Source organism: Chiroxiphia lanceolata, chromosome 7, assembly GCF_009829145.1.
Source record: "Chiroxiphia lanceolata isolate bChiLan1 chromosome 7, bChiLan1.pri, whole genome shotgun sequence".
In the NCBI taxonomy this organism is placed as follows: domain Eukaryota; kingdom Metazoa; phylum Chordata; class Aves; order Passeriformes; family Pipridae; genus Chiroxiphia; species Chiroxiphia lanceolata.
Genome location: NC_045643.1, coordinates 1,016,405 through 1,034,984, shown reverse-complemented (window position 1 = coordinate 1,034,984; position 18,580 = coordinate 1,016,405). Strand labels below are relative to the sequence as shown.

At 47.8% G+C, this 18,580-nt stretch overlaps 1 protein-coding gene across 1 annotated transcript in view; it reads right to left on the bottom strand.

The window, feature by feature from the left end:
- NDUFA10 (NADH:ubiquinone oxidoreductase subunit A10) overlaps nucleotides 1-16,862 on the bottom strand; it is a 28,619-nt gene extending 11,757 nt beyond the window's left edge. The window contains exons 1-8 of the mRNA XM_032692969.1: nucleotides 16,746-16,862; nucleotides 15,705-15,873; nucleotides 15,008-15,223; nucleotides 14,312-14,398; nucleotides 11,875-11,996; nucleotides 10,615-10,694; nucleotides 7,468-7,522; nucleotides 3,252-3,337 (exon numbers count right to left, since the gene is read on the bottom strand). Of these exons, the coding sequence (XP_032548860.1) occupies nucleotides 3,252-3,337; nucleotides 7,468-7,522; nucleotides 10,615-10,694; nucleotides 11,875-11,996; nucleotides 14,312-14,398; nucleotides 15,008-15,223; nucleotides 15,705-15,873; nucleotides 16,746-16,838 (908 nt within the window). The 5' untranslated portion in view covers nucleotides 16,839-16,862. The remainder of the gene's footprint in view (nucleotides 1-3,251; nucleotides 3,338-7,467; nucleotides 7,523-10,614; nucleotides 10,695-11,874; nucleotides 11,997-14,311; nucleotides 14,399-15,007; nucleotides 15,224-15,704; nucleotides 15,874-16,745) is intronic.
- Between the last annotated feature and the right edge of the window lie 1,718 nt (nucleotides 16,863-18,580).

Genomic DNA, 18,580 nt, shown 5'->3' with positions numbered 1-18,580 from the left:
ACAGAGCATGGAAGTGTGGTCCCAATAATTTAAGAACATTAGATTTTAGCTCACATAACCCTGTTAGCCAGGGTTCTTCCCACAGGAATCACACCTGAAAGTATTCTACAGCCATGGGTGGCTCATCTCTTCTCCAAAAGCACCTAATTCACACTGTGTCCAGCAGGAGCAGGTGTTGAGGAATCAGGACTGACACATTCCTGCTTCCCTCACAGACAACTTCCAGTAGGATACACTCATTTTTCAGGGAGCCTGCAGTGGTGACACACAAGTAACTGAGGTTTCATTTTCCATCAATGTATAAAACACAGTCCCACAGCAAACATCAGAAAGCCTGATGAACCTTGCCAAGGGTGCAAGGTGGGGTAAGGGAAGGAGACTTCTTAGGAAAAAATAAACCAATCAACCCTACAAAAAACCCTGAGTTTGCATAGGCTGGGCTGGGATTTCTCAACACCTGATGCTGGCATAGTCACAAAAACCTCAAGTGACCTCCCTTCCAAGCTAAAAGCACTCACTGGCCTAAGAGGCAGCAACACAGCACCATGCCAAGTTCAATTCTGTGTTTATACGTGAAAATTAATTTTCCTCCATCTGCCAAAGGGGCTCAGTTTCCCTCATTTGTCCAGGCAGAAGAGGAATGCCATGGCCAAGGTGAGCCACGGCCACTCCCTTGGTGAGCAACACTCACCATCAACACCGAGAGCAAAAAAAAAAAAAAAGTTTCCCAAGAAAAGCAGGTCTGCAAGAAAAAGGGGACAAGGTGCAACAACAGCTCTTCAAACCAATAAAAGCTACTGCAAAGAGGAAATTACAGATAAGTGTTTCAACTGAAGCAAGAAGCCAGGTTGGATGGGGCTTGGAGCAACCTGGTCTAGTGGAAGGTGTCCCTGAATTTCTAGGGAAATGAGAATGAAGGGTCTCTCTCCCTCACTCCCAAGTTCTCTGCTCTACCTCTCCCAGGTTCTACTCTACCAAATTCTGAAGGAGCTGCAGGGATACAACAGATTTAGCTGTGGACTTGTCTGATGCAACAAGTCACAAGCAGTAAATTCCCTCCACCAGCTGGTAAAGTAACACAGGCTACACCACACAGCCTTCATCCCAAAACAGGATGTCTTCTGCAGTGTGTGTGAACAGACTGACTGTGCTGGGAAGGGCACAGATAAAGTGCCTGAGATGGTGCAGTGACAGCAGAGGAACTTCTTGAGACATTTAAAGAGCCAGAATGGTTCGTGCTGGACTGGGAAAGATGTGAAGAGCATCCTGAGATCCATCCAGCTTCCTGACACAAATACAACCATTTTTACCTTTTCCCAAGAGATCCCACAGTCACACTAGAGCAAGGGAGAGCACTCAAGGGCAAGGCAGGGAGATAAAAGGGATCATTATGCAACTGATTTCACACGGGTGTGGCTCACCGGTCTGATTAGCTGACTTATTTGCATTAATTAGGCAGAGGCCCTGCTGGGGTTTCTGTGCATTAGACCCTCTGTATGAGCAGTGAAAACGTTCTCCTCAGCCCTGCCCATCGATCCCAGTCCCCCAGACACGCTGGTACAAGCTGAAGTTGGAAGAGAAGATCACAGCCCAAGTCAGCCCCAAAACCTGGGAGGTCAGCAAAGGAAGCAGTTGCAGATGGAAAACCAAAGAGAGTAGAACTTATATTAGGTACTGGGTATTAGGGAAAATTTCTTAACTGAAAGGGTGGTAAGGCATTGGCACAGGCAGGCCAGGGCAGTGGTGGAGTCACTGTCCCTGAAATTATTCAAAAGCCATGTGGATGTGGCACTCAGGGACATGGTTCAGTGGTGGGGGAATGGTTGGGCTCAATGATCCCAGAGGGGTTTTCCAACTTAAATGATCCTAAATACCAGCTGCAGCCTCCCACGAACACCCACGAGAGGGCAGCACGTGTCAGCACCCGAACAGGCACCAGGAACCACCTGAAACCCCACTTTCTGAAGGAAAACTGAACACAGGCATTGGACACCTGCAAACCTGCCAAAGGCTGGGGACCACGAGCTCTTTGCTACCTGGGCACTGGAACAAGTGAGGAAAGCATCAGCCTTAAGGTTCATGGATTAGCATCTGAGACTGGCACTGGATGCCCAGGGAGGGAATTCCAATGAGGAAGACACGCAGTAGGCTCCCTGCACTTTCTGGAGGTAACATGAGAAACTTCCAACACAGGATATTCTGTGATTCTGTGATTTAAATAAGCAGTTCATTGCAGTGCAAGATCTTAAAACAGCCACATGCTGCCAAAAGAAGAAATAATTTTGTATTATCTACAACAACAAGAGCCTTGTACAGGAGACCCTCTCACCCTCCTCCAGGGTTCAATGAAAAATTGAGTCCTTAAAGCAATTTATTCCCTTCTACAGCTGCAAAGTTGAATTTTCATACAGTACTTGAACACCCTGCTCTAATTGAATGCTTTGCTTTAACTCCCTCCTACACACTGCAATTAATAATCCTTTCTTAATACCTGCACTAGTGTGGAGCTATAGGAAAACAAGCAAATTATTTTCTCTTTCAAAGGAAATCTGATTGAAATAATTTTGCAGGGTCTAAGTCACCAGATATTACCCTCCAATTACTACACAAAGAAACTTTGTCTTAGATAGTTAAAATGCACCCAAATCATGACTTGTTTCTCTCAGACACCACCCAACACTGCTCTTCTGCAGTTTCTCCTCCCCCCTTGATAGAAAAAAGCATAGAAAAGGAACATTATCTCTCATTTCAGGAGGCACTTGAAGTAACAGTAAAGTAATAGGCAAAGAATGTCAGAAGCCTAAAAAAAAAAAAAAATGTTTGACTTACTGCTCCAATGCCTGTCACAATAAAGACAAAAATTCAGGGACAGATATTCAATTAAAAAAAAAAAATCCCTGTGTTTCTGTTAACCCGTGAGACAACCAGAAATTAATGAAAACAATGCAACTCTTACATTTTGTTTCCAAAAAACGTAACTACACTGCACTTGCTACCTGCACATCGAGTCTAAAGTTATGGATCTCTTCACATCCAACTAGGCAGACAAGGATCTTTTTAATAAAACCCAGCCCTGAGTTTGTCTGGAGTCTCTTGTCTAACGAATCAGCAGCAAAATGCCACACCATGTTCCAGTGCCAAGCTCCAACACTGCAAAATGCAACCCCACCTTTAAAGACCCAAGGCTTTGACCATTTTCCCTGAGATCTGATGCTAAGAAATGCTCAGTGACTGGATGACATCGTACTTACTAAAGTCTCAGATGGTGGAAAGAAACGTCATCCTGCTCCAGCCATGGCCCCTTGTCAAACTTCAGGTACTCAATGTCTTCAATGACCTGGGATGGGAATGGGAAAGGTCACACACTAAGAGGTGGTTTGATCAGAACATCCAAAAAAAATCAATTAAATCATCAAAATAGATTATTAAACAAATGAAAAAGGCTTCACTGCTAGAGCTGTATTAACTAGGCAAATGTTTAGAGAGAACATTACCATCTGCCACCCTGTTTCAGGAGGTCGTGGTCCTGCCACAAGCACTGGGCAGGCACAGCTCTGAAGATCCTGGTGCTTTCAGCCTTGGATGGCAGGGAATAAACTGGCTGGGAGGTGCCTTATTTCCCAATTCTTACCTGATCCAAGACATTCTTCCTCAGCCTGCTGTTGGGGATGAAAAGTAAAGAAGTACAACCCCCCCTCTGAGGGAGAAGGAGGAGGAAATGGAAATTAATCTAAATTAAACCCCCTTTTTTTTTTTTTTTACAAAAAGAATCGCCATGTTCCATAGGACACTTGTGTGTTGTTGGGTTTATTTCCAAAAGGGCTCAGTGGCTCATTCACTGACACGACTGGCATCTGCCTCTGGGTGCTGTGTGGTTCACATCACAGAAACAAAGGCATGTTTCAGGCTGGGAAGCTCAAACAGACCTGGAGTAGCTGCACAGATGAGTCCAAAGGCTCAGGATTTCACTGCCCATCAGGACCTACCCAGGCATGGATGATCCCTGAGCAGAAAGGAAAGGTAACACCTATGGCTCAGCACCCAGAACCCTTCAAACAAGGAATGCCAGCTCAGCAAATCATTCCTTCAGCATCCCCAAACTTATCAATCCCAGATTTGAGCTTCATTTACAGCCTGGCTCCACCAGAAAACAGATCTTTGCTGGTCCACCAGGTAATTGCTCATCACACATGGCTGGCTGGACCTGAAGGAAACCTGAACTGGTGTCAGGGGGATGCACTTCAGGTGCATGATGAGGTGGAGATAGTGCCTTGAAGCAACTTGGACTGTTACAGCTCCAACCATCCCTTTTCAGAGGCCTTTTTTTCCAGAGGGAAAAGACAAAGGTGTGAGGTCAGGACCAAAATCCTGATGACATATTGTCAATTCACTGACAAGCAAGCAGATCCCAGTAATGAAAGATAAAATAATAAATGAAAACCCCTTGTATTCCTAACATTAAGAAATAAAGGGAATAATTATAGTGGGTTTAAAGACTAATTTTGCAGAGAAAGTCTTAAAAAAATACAGTTGGCATGACACCACCAAAGCATATTTAGACTCCAAGCAAGTTTAGAGAGATCAGAAGATCACCAAGGTTGGAAAAGACCTCTAAGATCATCAAGTCCAACCCCTCCCCCAGCACTGCCAAGGCCACCACTAACCCATGTCCCCAAGTGCCACATCCACATGTTTTTTGAAGACTTCCAGGGATGGTGATTCCACCACTGCCCTGGGCAGCTGTGCCGGTGTTTGTCCACCCTTTCAGTGAAGAAGTTGTGCCTAACATCCAATGTAAGTGTTCTCTAACCACTTTTAATGCCTTACAAGGGGGCAGTTGGCACACCAGATAGTGCAGGTGTGAGCACAGAAAATCTACTTTTCACATAAAGTCAGTGACCAGTGAGTTAGTTCAAAAAGCCATTACTGATTTTAATTATTCGATTTAAGAGCTGAACCTCTACCATACTGCCCTTTGCCTACACAAAAGCAATTCCTTCTCTACTCCACAGCCAAGCTTTGAAAACTCACTGCTGCCTGATGACAGGACTGATCACAGAGAGTTGCTACAACAGGGTTCAAAATGTGTTCCAGGGGAGAGAGGAATCTGCATCCAAATGAGTTTTTTCTCACTGTTATTATCAGATCAGAGATCTCTCTCCCAGCAGCTCATTAACAGTGGTATCAACTTCCCAACCAGATAGAAGAATAGCTGCTTAATTTATAAGGAATGCCCTGGCACCCCCTGGGAATCAGCAGCAAATATCCAGGGCTTTCAAAACAGCATTTAAACATAGAGCTAACTTTGTATTCCCAGTTTTATCCTCATGTGAAACCAGTCTGAACCACCCTAATGAAGCTCATTTCAGCACTCATTACCCCCTTAGCCACCACTGCCAATGGTAATTACAATGTGAAACCCCAACTGACCTTTTTAAAAGACACTTAAAGTATCATTTCTAAGCTGTGTATGTCTGCTATGAGCAAATCAAAAGTTATTAAATTCCAAGACCATAAAAAATTAAGCTCCCAAAGCCCAAATAACCTGTAGATTGAAGCAAGCTAATGAACATTGCTGCCTACCAAGAGGGCACCCCTGTGTAAACACAAACCTCACAAGCCAAAGCCAAATCCCTCCTGCCAACCCCTATTTCCCAACTTCTACTGGGTCATTCCAAAGGTGAACTGAATGTGACCAGAAAAGGGGGAAAACCAGCTTTATTCTTTGAAGCAGACCAAGTACCAGTATCTGTCACCAACATCCAACGATCACATCATGGAACTGATAATCTTAGGGGTCTTTTCCAACCTTAATGATCTTGTACTTTAACTTCCAAATGCTAATCCTTCCTCTAGTCCAGATTTGTCCAACCAGATTAAGAACTCCATCAGTGCATCTGATGACCCTATTTACAGTGATGGCTCAAGATTGCTGAGTTTGGGAGACTCCCTACTTGAACAATAAGAGCTTTAGACTGACTTTAAACCCTGATTTAAGGGATTAAAATCAAATCTCTAGCAATGGGGTTTACTACAAAAAATCCAGGGAGGAAACAAGCTGCTTTATTCCGACCATTTTAAGACGTGTCCAGAGAGATGGAAGGGGAGAAAACAGGTAAATAACCCCCATCCCAACTTTTCTTCTACCAAACACCCCTGGATGCCCTCTTGAAACACCATGGTTCTCACTTCTTATCCTCACTTTTATGTTGTTATCCAGAAAAAATAACTATATATTCTCATCCACATCACAACCTTGTGATGTCATTTGAGCTCTACTTTTTATGTATTTTTTCTGTTTATCTGCTGTCACACTGAAGCCACCAGCCCTTTTTGTGGGTATAACCCCACACTGCCTCACAAGTCTACTGCTTAATAATTTAATAACCTCCATTATCCATTGCAGGAGAATCCACAGATCCATCCACAACAACACAGGACCCAAAATGTGGCACACAACCACAAAGGGAACCAAAGGCCTAGAGACCCACAGCACTGCAGCTAAGGGGGGGGGGGGAGAAAGGGGGGACAATTTTTAGGACCAGGAAAAAGTCCTTATCAATATTTTCTGCTTCACAAAGTCGTATGACCAGAACTTTGAAGGACACCATGGCCAAAAAAAGTAACTTTTGCCTGATGAAGGGTCATTTAAATATTAAAATGAACACCCTGCATATGCTAATAAGAGTAATGAAGTAGATGCTACAATTCCAGTAAGATCATGTGATACAAACCTAGGAGGAGAAGACTGGGCTGTGTATAAGGAGGTAGAAATTTCACCTAGTCAGGATGAAGACTCTCCTCTCCCTCCTCTCAGGCAGGGATGACTCCTCTGCAAGCTTCCACGTAGGATTATCATCATCAACATAGTATTACTGTTATTATTAGAGCTCTATCCCTAAAACTGAAATCTGCCCACTACAAACCTGTCCAGAACCACAAAAAAACTTGTTGCTCTTTCCATCAGGGAACAGCAGCTACAGAGGAAAATTAATGATGGAGAAGAAAAAGGCTTCTGTTATCCCACCAGTAACCCTCCATGAGCAGGAATGTTTAGTGAAATAAGGCAAATAATATTAAATTTGCTCCAAAAAAAGGACATAGTTGAGTAGGAGGAAGCAGTGATCTCGTGTCAATCCTGTCTCATAAGAGAGAGATTAATTTTAGCAATGAGAAGGCAGTTTTTTGGCTTGGTCCAGGGCTAACATGTCTTGCAAAACCAATGGAGAAAAAAAATTGCCAGCTCATACAGATGAATAATGCAGGGTTACAAAGCCTGGAACAGCTCTGGGAACACAGCTCTTTGCTACAACCAAATCACAGCTAGTTTTTGGAAAACAACAGCTGTTTTATCACACAGAAAGCTGGGCACCAACTTCCACTGTCCTGACAAAGTGACACTGATGGAAATATTCGAGTTCAGACCCTGTATAGAACAGAGAGAATCCATCCATGCAGCAAACTCACCTTCTCCACATCCTCGGCCTCAGCTGTCGTGTACTGCAGAACTTCACTGCTCTCGCTGCAAAGAGAGAAGACACTGAATTCCCCTGATCCAGCTGCTCCACCCACCCTCTGCCCTGCTCCAGAATGAACAGAAACAGAGTTAAAATGCACAGATACCAAACCAGAATCGTTACACCTTTTTAGAATGCTCACAGTAATTCCTGTTACACCTGTCAGCTGCTTCTTTCCTGGTGGAAAACTGCTTTCAAAGGGCAAATGGCCTAGGGAACCTACATCATTTCAGTTCAAAAAAATAAAAATTACACCTATGAATTTGTTTTCATTTAACGAATGTGGCTCCTTGCCTCAATTACAACTGCCCAATCTACTTGAAGCTAAGTGAAATTTTCAACCAGTCTAACCCAAAACTTCAGTGGACTTCCCTTTTTACAAGTACATTACTACCTGTGAGTAATTTTTAGGAGAATACATGCATTCCTCACTGTTTACTGAGATAACCAATACAAACAGAGGCAGCAGGATCTGCAGGTGTAAAAACATTTAGAAAAGGTAATGTTTCCTGGTTACGAGACTGTTTTGTTAATCACCCAGCAGCCTCGAGGGAAAAGGCACTTGCAGAGCATGCCCACAAGAGGAGTTCCTATGTGAACATGTTTCATACTACACATGTTCAGCTGACCTCAGTAACGGCTGCTCCCAAACCTGCTCCAGCTGGAAGACCTTTCCTTTAGCTAACAAATTAAGAGAAAATAAAATAGAAGCCCAGTGTGCACATTGTATCAAACAACACACAGCAAAGCTGAAGGGCAAGGAGGAAAATTTCATAGAATCCCAGATGGTTTGAGTTGGAAGAGACCTTAAAGCCCATCCAGTCCCACCCTCTGCCATGGGCAGGGACACCTTCCACCAGCCCAGGTTGCTCCAACCTGGCCTTGGACACTACCAGGGATGGGGCAGCCACAGCTTCTCTTCAGTATCAACCCAAGGGAGAGGTCAGACTTGAGCAGAGCCTTATAGCAGCAATTGCATTAACAATGCAGATCAAACCACTTGATCCCATCCCTTGATTTGACTCTGCAGATTATCAGGGCTTCATTAAGAGAAAACAGCTGCTCAGTGACTCTGCAGATTATCAGAGCTTTCCTTAAGAGAAAACAGCTGCTCAGTGGAAGCAGTATTGGATATGAAAGGGAACATTAGCAATCTTAAGGGTCTGGTCCAGGAAAAGGGAAAAAAAAATAAAAATCAAACAAAACCCAAGCACTGTCTGTTCCAAATCACCAGGCAGCACCTGCCACAGCACCCAGCTCACAAATCACCACTCATAAAAACATTAAAGACATTCATAAACATGCCAGACTAGAACAGAAACACCCATTTTAAAGCACATACCCACTATAAAACACTTCAAGCAGCATCAGGTTGCTCCAGTTAAATAGAACAAGGTAACGGGAGTTTTGCCCAGAAACAAACTGCATTTCAAGAGAACAACCAAACTTAAGCATGAACATGGGAACCGTGCAGGAGTTTGCTCAGCAGCCTGTAATTCCTCTTTTTAGACTGACTGAACCAGATTTTGGGCTCTCTCAAGAGCCAGGGAATCAGTGTCTAGGCAGAGCAAGGAGTGCCAGCCAGGCACGAACACAGCTCAGGGCATCGCTCTGCCAGCAAGCAAACAGTTAAAGGCAGTTGTGGCTCCTGTACTGATCCAAGACAGGAGCCATCCAGAGGTCCAGGGATGCACAAAGCTGGTTTCACACATTCCCAGCTGTCCCCCATCAAGGGCACAGAGACAAAGATCAATGTGACAGGTCACAGTGAGCCCATCCGCTGACAGGATGCCAAGCAGAGGGCGTGTGCTTAACGAGTGTACTGACCATGCACAGACAAAGGGCAGGGAGTTGAAATCCCAGCAGGATTTAGGATTTTGCCTCACTAAACACCACGAGATGTATCTGGGGCTCGATGTGATCCAAGGAACAAGTAGCATTTTTCTCCTCGCCAATAAACTCGAGCAGTGTGCCCTCGGGGGGGTGGCAGTCCCAAGGCTTCCCACCCTGCCTCCTTCTCCATCCTTATTCCCTATCATTCCCTGGCTGTAGGGGACACAGTGGGAGGCAGCTGGCCGTGTACATCACACCAGCAGCTCCTGCCTGCATGAGTGACAAGCTCGATATCCAAGTTATTCAGTTCAGTTGCTGACAGAGCCATTACACTGATGTACCAGGGCAGATGGAGGTTACAAAACACCCGAGGATGCACCTGGATTTCAACGGAACTCAATAATCAGCCTCATGCACACCCCAGAACTCACACCATTACAGACAGTTTTGATGGCTCAGGGGCCTTTGAGAGTTTCCCTTCCAGAACTCTGTTTGGTTATGAGGGACCCAAGGCTGCTTTCAGGTTTTTAAGACAATGTGATTTTCGATGGAGCTCTTTTATAAGAACTGGGACAGCTGGCAAACTACCTCATCTCCAGTTTATAGGGAACACATTTTTGCTTCCCAGCTTGAGAAAGCCAGGGGAGCCCAGAAAGTGACAAGTGGGAATGGTTTCCCACTGACAGCGGGCAGGGTCAGGTGGGATATTGGGAAGGAATTCTTCCCTGTGAGGGTGGGGAGGCCCTGGCACAGGTTGTCCAGAGAAGCTGTGGTTGCCCCTGGATCCCTGGAAGTGTCCAAGGCCAGGTTGGACGGGGCTTGTAGCAACCTGGGCTAGTGGAAGGTGTCCCTGCCCATGGCAGGAGGTGGAACAAGGCAGTCTTTAGGGCCCCTTCCAGTCAAAACCATTCTGGGACTCTATGACAACAGAAAGGAGGTTCTGAGAGATAAAAATTCCAAAACTCTCAAAAAAGTCCTGAAAAAAGCTTATGTTGCATCACACTCTCACACAAACACACATCACTCCTAAATTCATTTTTAATTTCCCACTGTTGGCATCAGGCTTTTCTGGTGCCAGAGGTTATTAATTACACACATTATTATGCCATGACTGCAACAGCCCATCATTAGGACACAACACTGTACTCCATGGCACAAGGAGGATTCCTCACATGACCTGATCTGCTGACATAGGCAGATATTTTAGGATTTGCACACATATTTACTCAGAGACTTACGAGACAAGACATTTTGATTTGCTAACCTGATCTCTGGAAGGAAGGTTTTCTTGTAAGCATCCTCAATGTGCTGGAGATAGGAAGGAGACACCTTTTTCTCATATGGCTAAAAACAAACAGAGAACAACGTTGTGGAATTAATTTCCTTTCCCTCCAGTACAGGCTCCAGCCTAAGCTCCACCACCTGCCAAGAGCTGGAATAAGCAAACATCCAAGTGAACCACATAAACATTAATGGAAGTCTCAAGAATTAAGAGTTTTGGAGTGTTCAAAATTCCTTACATGGTATTAAATACCTAGAGTAGCCCTCAAAGAGATCAGCTTTCCAAGGAATGATCCGTCCTTGTTACCTGCACATTCAAGGAAGCTTTAGATAATCATCCAGAAAATAGGAGAAGATTGTCTGAGTCTACCTTTTCCGTAAGAAAATGCAAATGTGCATCCACATTTCCACAGTTTCAGAAAAATGCATGGGCAACCACCCACTCCAAAAAGAAATCAAAGCTTTCTTTTAATCTGTCAGGTTTCCCACACTGAAACACTTCCCTGGACAGCATTTCCCATTACCTTTGAAAAAGGTAAACATCATTTAACCCTCAGAACACATCAGAGAACAGTTACAAGCACATGTCCAAATATCACAGAAGGAGGAAAAAAAAAAACCCCAAACCTAAAACTTTATTTAGATTAGTCATTCCCCAAAAGGACCCTACAGGTTTGCTGACCCAGGACTAGTTCACTAGCTCAGTAATCCAGCAGTCATTTTTCTGAATTTCAAGAAGTTCACTGAACCTGCTGATCCCAAGTGACTCACACATGAACCTCAGCACGGGTGTGAAGGAGCAGTCAACTGGGAAGCTGGAGACAGGCACTCCAGCTGGGCTGCTGGCACTCAGGAATCATACATATATAATCCTAAAATACACTGCAAGCTGCCTGTTACCTGGGAATGACTCCTGAAGCAGCAGCTACCAAGGTTGGTTTTAAGAGCAGCTGAATTTTACAGAATTTCTTGTTGCAGAAATCACAGCATATTGATGCAGTCAAGAAAAAAGAAGTTGGTTTTTGCCTTTTTTTTTTTTTTTTTTAAAGCAAGCATATGAAAATAGCCACACAGATCTGACACCTCAGAGGCCAAGAAGCCCTTCAGAGGCAGAATTCTGCAGCAAAGCCCACAGGTCTCACACATCAAGGTGTGATTACAAAAGACATTAACAGGCAGCAAGAGATAAGTAATAATAAAGATAATTAAGAGATAAATAAGCAAAAATAAGAGAGAAAATTACCTTGCCTTTCTCTTGAATCCTCTTCTGCACCTCTGGGACAGGCGCATCTACGTAGATGACCAGGTGAGGTGGCAGGAATTCACAAATGCTGATGTCTTTGATCTCCTTGTAGTGATCAAGGCCTGTATAAAACACAAATAAATCACGTTCCCCACCCTTTGTATTTGCAGTCTCCTCTTCTTGGCTCACGGAGCCAGCTCAGGGTAGGCTTTTCCTCAAACACGATTCAGGAAGTTTACAGAATAAACAACATCCACATGAAAGCAGAATTGAACTGTGAAGCTACATGCACTTAGATCTAAGAATCTAAACCCCGCTTTATCAAAGAGGAGGTTTTATTCCTGACTCAAGTTTAGTGGAATCTGGTTCTTCCTCCATCATTTAGACACAGTAGAGCAGCAGGACCTCTAATCAAGAGGTTTGCTCACTAAGGATTGCAGTGCAATCCATTATTTGTCCCTGGACTTTTATATTAAACTGTGGGTTGCTGGGCTTTGCTGCCTCACCAAGGCAGAGCAGTAAGATACAGGGGGTTAAAACCAGCTCTCAAAGACAACCAGCAACTTCCATCAGCTGTTAAAAAACAAATATACCTCCTAAATCTATGCCAAATCAAACAGCAGAAACACAAGGAAAACAGTTGCCTTCACCTCAGGAGCAGCCAAAACACCAGATTTACTAAGAATGGGCAGCAACAGCTCAGGAGCTCAGTGCCCATAACCCCAAACCACAGAATCCCTCGGGTTGGAAGGAACGTCCACAAACCACCTGGTTCAACCCCTCTGCTCAGAGCAGGACTCAGCACTTCCAGGACAGACATCCCAGGCAATCTGCTCCAGGGTTTGACTCCCTTCACAGTAGGAAAGGGGTTTTTTTCCTTTCAAATGAAACTTTTTGTATTTCAATTAGTGCCCTTTGTCTTTTGTCCTCTCCCTGGTGCCACTGAGAACAGACTGGCTCCGTCCAGGAGTGCTCCCCATCCCTGCCCTCCCTGAGTTATTCAGACACAGAAACACTACCAGGTATTTATAAACACCCTCCTGAGCCTTCTCCAGATTTGGAGCATCCTGGTGGCATCCTCTGCTCCAAGGACACAGTGGTGGCTCACATTCAACTTGGGGTCCATCAGGGCCCCCAGGTCATGCTCTGTGTAACTTCCTAGACAGTTTTTAGCTCCCAGCATACACAAGTGCCTGCAGATATCCCTTCCAAGGGAAGGACTTTGCATTCCCTGTTCTAGACCTTCCAACCACTTCTCCATCCTCTCCATGTTCCTCTAAATAGCACCCAAAACATGGTGCATCAACCACTCCCCTCCCAATTTTGCATCACCCACAGGTCTCCTGAGGCTGCACTGTCCCATCATCCATGTTTGAAACCCAGTTTAAACCTGGTCCAGCCCCAGTATCCTCCCCTGGGGTACACCAGTAGTTACTGGCTCCAGCTGGGCTTTGCACTGCTGATCCCAAGTCTGAGCTCACTAGTTGAGCCACTTTTCAAGCCACACTGCCCACAAATGCAAGCCTTACTCCATCCCTGTGCTGGTGAGGAGGTTGGGAGGCAGCAGTGACAGCCTTGCATCACATAACCCCCAAACACTGCTCCCCTCTTCCCCCTGTGCCAGCCTGCCAGGAGGAGCTGACTAGCAGGAGTCTGAGCAGGATTTCCTTTTCACAAAGCCACGATGACTATTATCCATCACTTCCACATCTTCATATGTTTGGACATGGCTTCCCAGAGGATTTGCTCCATCACCTTCCTGCAGTCAAGCAGAGGCTGACTGGCCTGTAGCTCCCTGGATCCTCAGCCTTAGTCCTTCTCAAAGACAAAAGCAACATCTGGGTTCTCTGATATTGGCAAGGCAGCCAAGCCCTGTTGGCCCATCACTGATCCCAAACCCAATGCTGTGAGAGCACGGTCAGCCTGAAGGAGCCCTTGTCTCCAGCAGCACACTCAGCCACATTTCCAGGGAGCTGCAGGAGTCTCTGGCTCACAGGACACAAGTAACAGTGCTGGGGCTCTGGCACAGGTTGCCCAGAGAAGCTGTGGCTGCCCCTGGATCCCTGGAAGTGTCCAAGGCCAGGTTGGACGGGGCTTGGAGCAACCTGGGCTAGTGGGAGGTGTCCCTGTCCATGGCAGCGGGGGAACAAGATGGGCTTTGAGGTCCTTTCCCAACCCAAACCATTCCATGATTCTATGAAGGCACAGAATACATGTTCTTTAACACATCAGCAGCACCAAAGCCCTGAAGAAAAACTGGGAATCTCATGGCTTGAGGTCAGTCCTTGATGCACAGAACAGCAACACGCAAACAACTGATTATCTAAAGGGATCCCAAATTCCAAGCAGACTTTTTTTTTCCTTTTTTAGAAAGTAAACTGCCACACTTTTGACAGATTATGGTAAAATAACCTCCTTTTGCATGCCAAGAACTCACATCTCTTGTGGATATATCCCTGTTTGAACATGGCATCCAGGAAAACAAAGTCGCTGTAGGGAGAGCGCTCCAACACCACACCTTGACCTGCAAAGGAAAACAGGCTCCAGGTTGGAACAAAATCAGCTTTAAGGTCCCTTCCAACCCAAACCAATCCATGATTCTCTGATTCTAAGCAACAGGTCAGTCAGTGTTGGGATAAAATCCCCTTTTCTCACTAGAAGACTCTCAAATTATAACAAAACCACCACAAAACTGTATTTAATGAAACCAAAAAGACTGAAAACAGTCACCACCAGGGAGTAAGCTGGGAGCCTGTACGACTCACAGCTATCACGGCATCCTTAAAATGCCCTTTTGAAAATAACCACCAGGGACTGCCAAACTGAAAATAATTAAACTGGCAACTGGTGAGTGAAATAAGAAACAGGAATGTGCAAGGTAGTTTTCTAAATGGGCTGTTACCCTGTACTAAGGGGAGGAATATATGAAGCTGAACAAAACAAGAGCCTTTCATTTTAAAATGCAGAGAGTAGCAAAGCACTTTGAATCTCCTGGGCTGGAAGGGACCCACAGGGATCACCGAGTCCCACTGCTGGCCCTGCACAGGACACCCCAACTCCTGAGAGCAGGTTAGCCAGGACTCAAGAGTCAGAAGTTAGTTTGGCCCTGAGCTCTGTGCCCTGTGAGCCCCACCTGTGCTGAGCAGGTGCTCCAGGGCATCAGCGTACTGCAGGACACGATTCCCATAGATCCAGGCCTGCATCCGGTAGGAGTGTCCATCAGGGCACTTGGGGTCCGTGTAGAACCTCTCCATGTTGCAGAAGCCATTGAACTTCTCGGGGAGCAGTGTCCCATCCCCAGAGATCCTGTTCTGGTAATGGATGTCGGCCTCCGGGAAGTGTTTCATTCCTGAGAAGAACAACCCAACAACTGAGCACCCAGCGAAGGAATAAGTTGTGTTCATCTACAGCAAAAGCCTTTTAATACACAGTTGTTCTTTAAACAGCTCTGAAACAACCCCCAAGCCTCTGGTCCATCACATCAGAGGGCAACAAACCCCACCTTCAAGCACTGGCCCCTTTCTGCCCCCTCCCCAGTGAGAGCTGAGCACAACCTTGGTGCCACCAAACCAACTGCCCTGACCCTCCCTGTACATCCCCAAGGAAAACCCAGCCTCTCCAGGAGACCACTGAACCCATCAGGACTGGGATTTCACTCACAACAAACCCATCTACACAGGCATCCTCACCCCAGGCATTACCTATAACCCCCTCCCCCATTCCCCAGTTAATTAAGTTCATCAAGAGCTGCTGCTTTGGTGAGGTTTCCTCACACAGCTGCACTGTTAAATTCCACCAGCTGTCAGAGGAACAGCCCCAACAAGACATACCCAGTTTCTGTGCTAGCTGCTCTGCCAGCTTGCCCTTCCCAGAGGACAAGTTTCCCTCCACTGTGAAGACTTTGCTGTAGTCCGTGAACCTCTTGGTAGTTCTATCTCCCAACATGTAAGCCAGCCACCCATACTGCAAATTCTGCTCAGGGCTGCTGTGAATTCTTGCCTGGAAGAAAACACAAGGAAATCAGCACATCTGGGGTTTTTTTAGCTGGAAGTGAAGCTTTTTCAGACCTACTACGAGGAATTTTTATGCAGTAACTGTAGCACTGACATTTCAGCTCGGCAACTGAAGCAGCTGTTAGGCTGGGAAGGTGGTTATGAAATTAAAGGCTGGGAAGACAGAAAGCATGGACCAATTCTCAGCATGTTTTTAGGAGGGGCTGCTCTGCCAGAACCCTGCTCTGACCCAACACAAGGACCCAAAATGCCCAGAGTGGCTGAAGGTCACACACAGAATGTGCCCCGACCTCCCAGGGGAGACCCTGCATTAGGCCTTCGCTTGTGCTGTTTCGTTTGTTGCCGGGTTGTAACAGCACCAAACTCTCTCCCAGTCTCTCAGGAAAGCTACAGCTTCCTTTCAACACGGCTTAGTGGGCAAGAGCTTGAACCTGATGACCCTGGGGGCCTTTTCCAGCCTTAGAGATGCCATGATTTCCGCACAGCACGAAGGTGGCAAGAGACAGCAGGGCCCCTGTGAGCCCTGCCCAAAGCCCCGCAGCCCCCGATGACACGGAGCAAAGCTCGCCCTGCGCGGTGCAGGGCACCCGCCACACCCAGGATTTGTTCGGTTTAATATCCTTCTGGTGGCAGAGCCACAACTGAAGGTCACTGGGTCACCCTCAGCCATTCACGCGGGTCCCTGCCTCACACCTCGCCTCCTCTCCCGCCTCCCTGCCTCATCCCACAGGGAACGTCCCATCCCCAGGCACAGTCCAGCCGTGCATCCCCCCCCAGCGGAGCCCCCCCAGCGCTCTCCGCGGCCGGGACCCCGAGCGCGGGGGCAGCCCCAGCGCCCTGCCCGGGCCCCCTGCTCACCGCCGGCAGTGCGGGGCTCCCCCCGAGTGCGGGGCTCCCCCGCGGGCCCCGGGCGGCCGCGGCCCGGCCGAGCCGGGACACCCACAAGGACATGGCGGGCGGCGCGCGGGGATGACGCACACGGCGGCGACACGGGAAGGGGCGGGGCGGGGTGCCCGGACACGCCCCCTGAACGCGGCCACCTGCTTCGGGACCACGCCCCCTGAGCGCAGGTCACGCCCCCTCGCCTGAGACCACGCCTCCATTGGCGCAGGCCACGCCCCCGCCCCGCGCCGCGAGGGCTGAGGCGGGAACAGGGAGACAGGGAATGGGACTGGGAACGGGACTGAGAACGGGACTGGGAACGGAACAGGGAGACAGGGAATGGGACTGGGAACGGGACTGAGAACGGGACTGGGAACGGAACGGGGAGACAGGGAATGGGACTGGGAACGGGACTGGGAACGGAACAGGGAGACAGGGAATGGGACTGGGAACGGGACTGGGAACGGAACGGGGAGACAGGGAATGGGACTGGGAACGGGACTGAGAACGGGACTGGGAACGGAACAGGGAGACAGGGAATGGGACTGGGAACGGGACTGAGAACGGGACTGGGAACGGAACAGGGAGACAGGGAATGGGACTGGGAATGGGACAGGGACAGGGAGCGGGACTGGGAACGGGTGGGACAGGGAACATGAGAGGGAACGGGACATGGAACAGGCGGGACAGGGAACACACCGGCCGCCTGCACCATGTCTGTCCACAGCTCCCGGTAGGAAGGAGCCTGGGCCGCTGTCTCTTTCCCATACCTGCACATCCAGATGTCCCAGTTCCCTCTGTGCCCTTCTTTGAGCGCTTGGCCAAAACCTCCAAGCCCAGCTGCCTGCGGGGGGATCCGTGAGAACAGGCAGGGACATCCTGCATTGTTCCCCCACAGCATCCTGTGCTTCCCGGCACCTCCCTGCTGAGCCTCTCTGCTGCCTCCTGCCTGTCCCGCTCCAGGTGGGAGGTGGGACAGGAGCCCTGCCGAGGTCCCGCCCCACCTGTGAGTCCATGGACAGCAGGGGATCAGTGATCCCAGGGAGAAAACAGGCACAGCTGCATGATTTGGCCTCTTGTTCAGTACAGGCACCTGCTTTGGGGGACCTGGAGCTCGGGTAGGATATTCACAGCTCCCTTTCTCCTGCATCCCGCAGTGCCAGAGACACCCTGTGAGGTGTGTCTAAATCCTGGGATTTAGGCTTGGAACATGTGCAGCACCCCAAGCCCAGCTCTGCCTGGCAGGAGATGCCTTAGGAAACCTCTTTGCTTAAAGCTGCTCTAGGTCTTAATCCATCTATTTCCAGTGGGTGGAAAGAGGTAAATCAGGTGGATTTTCCCAGAGGAAAGCTGGCAGTGGATGTAGGAGAGCGATGTAGAGCAGCCTTGGAAAGGCTCTGAGGTTTGGAGGAGCTGGGGAGGAGAAGTCCAGGAGGAGAGCACTGGGAGCAAAGAGGGGCTGGGGAGCTTTGGCCAAACATGGGACCACATGTGTCTTCATGTGGATGTGGCACTTGGGGACGTGGGTTAGTGGGACACTGGCAGTGCCGTGGGAACGGTTGGATTTGACAATCTTAGAGGTCCTTCCCAATCTAAGTTATTCTGTGATTCCTAAATCTGGGGGTGTCCCACAGGCTGTGGAAACTGCCTTCCCACAGCCCTGCCTGCCACTGGGACACCTGGGAGCAGCCTGGGCCACCTTCCTCCCACAGCTTCCCTTCTCCACTTGACAGAGATACTGGAGTGTAATTCCAGGCCTGAGCTGGATCTTCCCCTGCCTTATTGAAAATCACACCCGAATTCCTGGATCT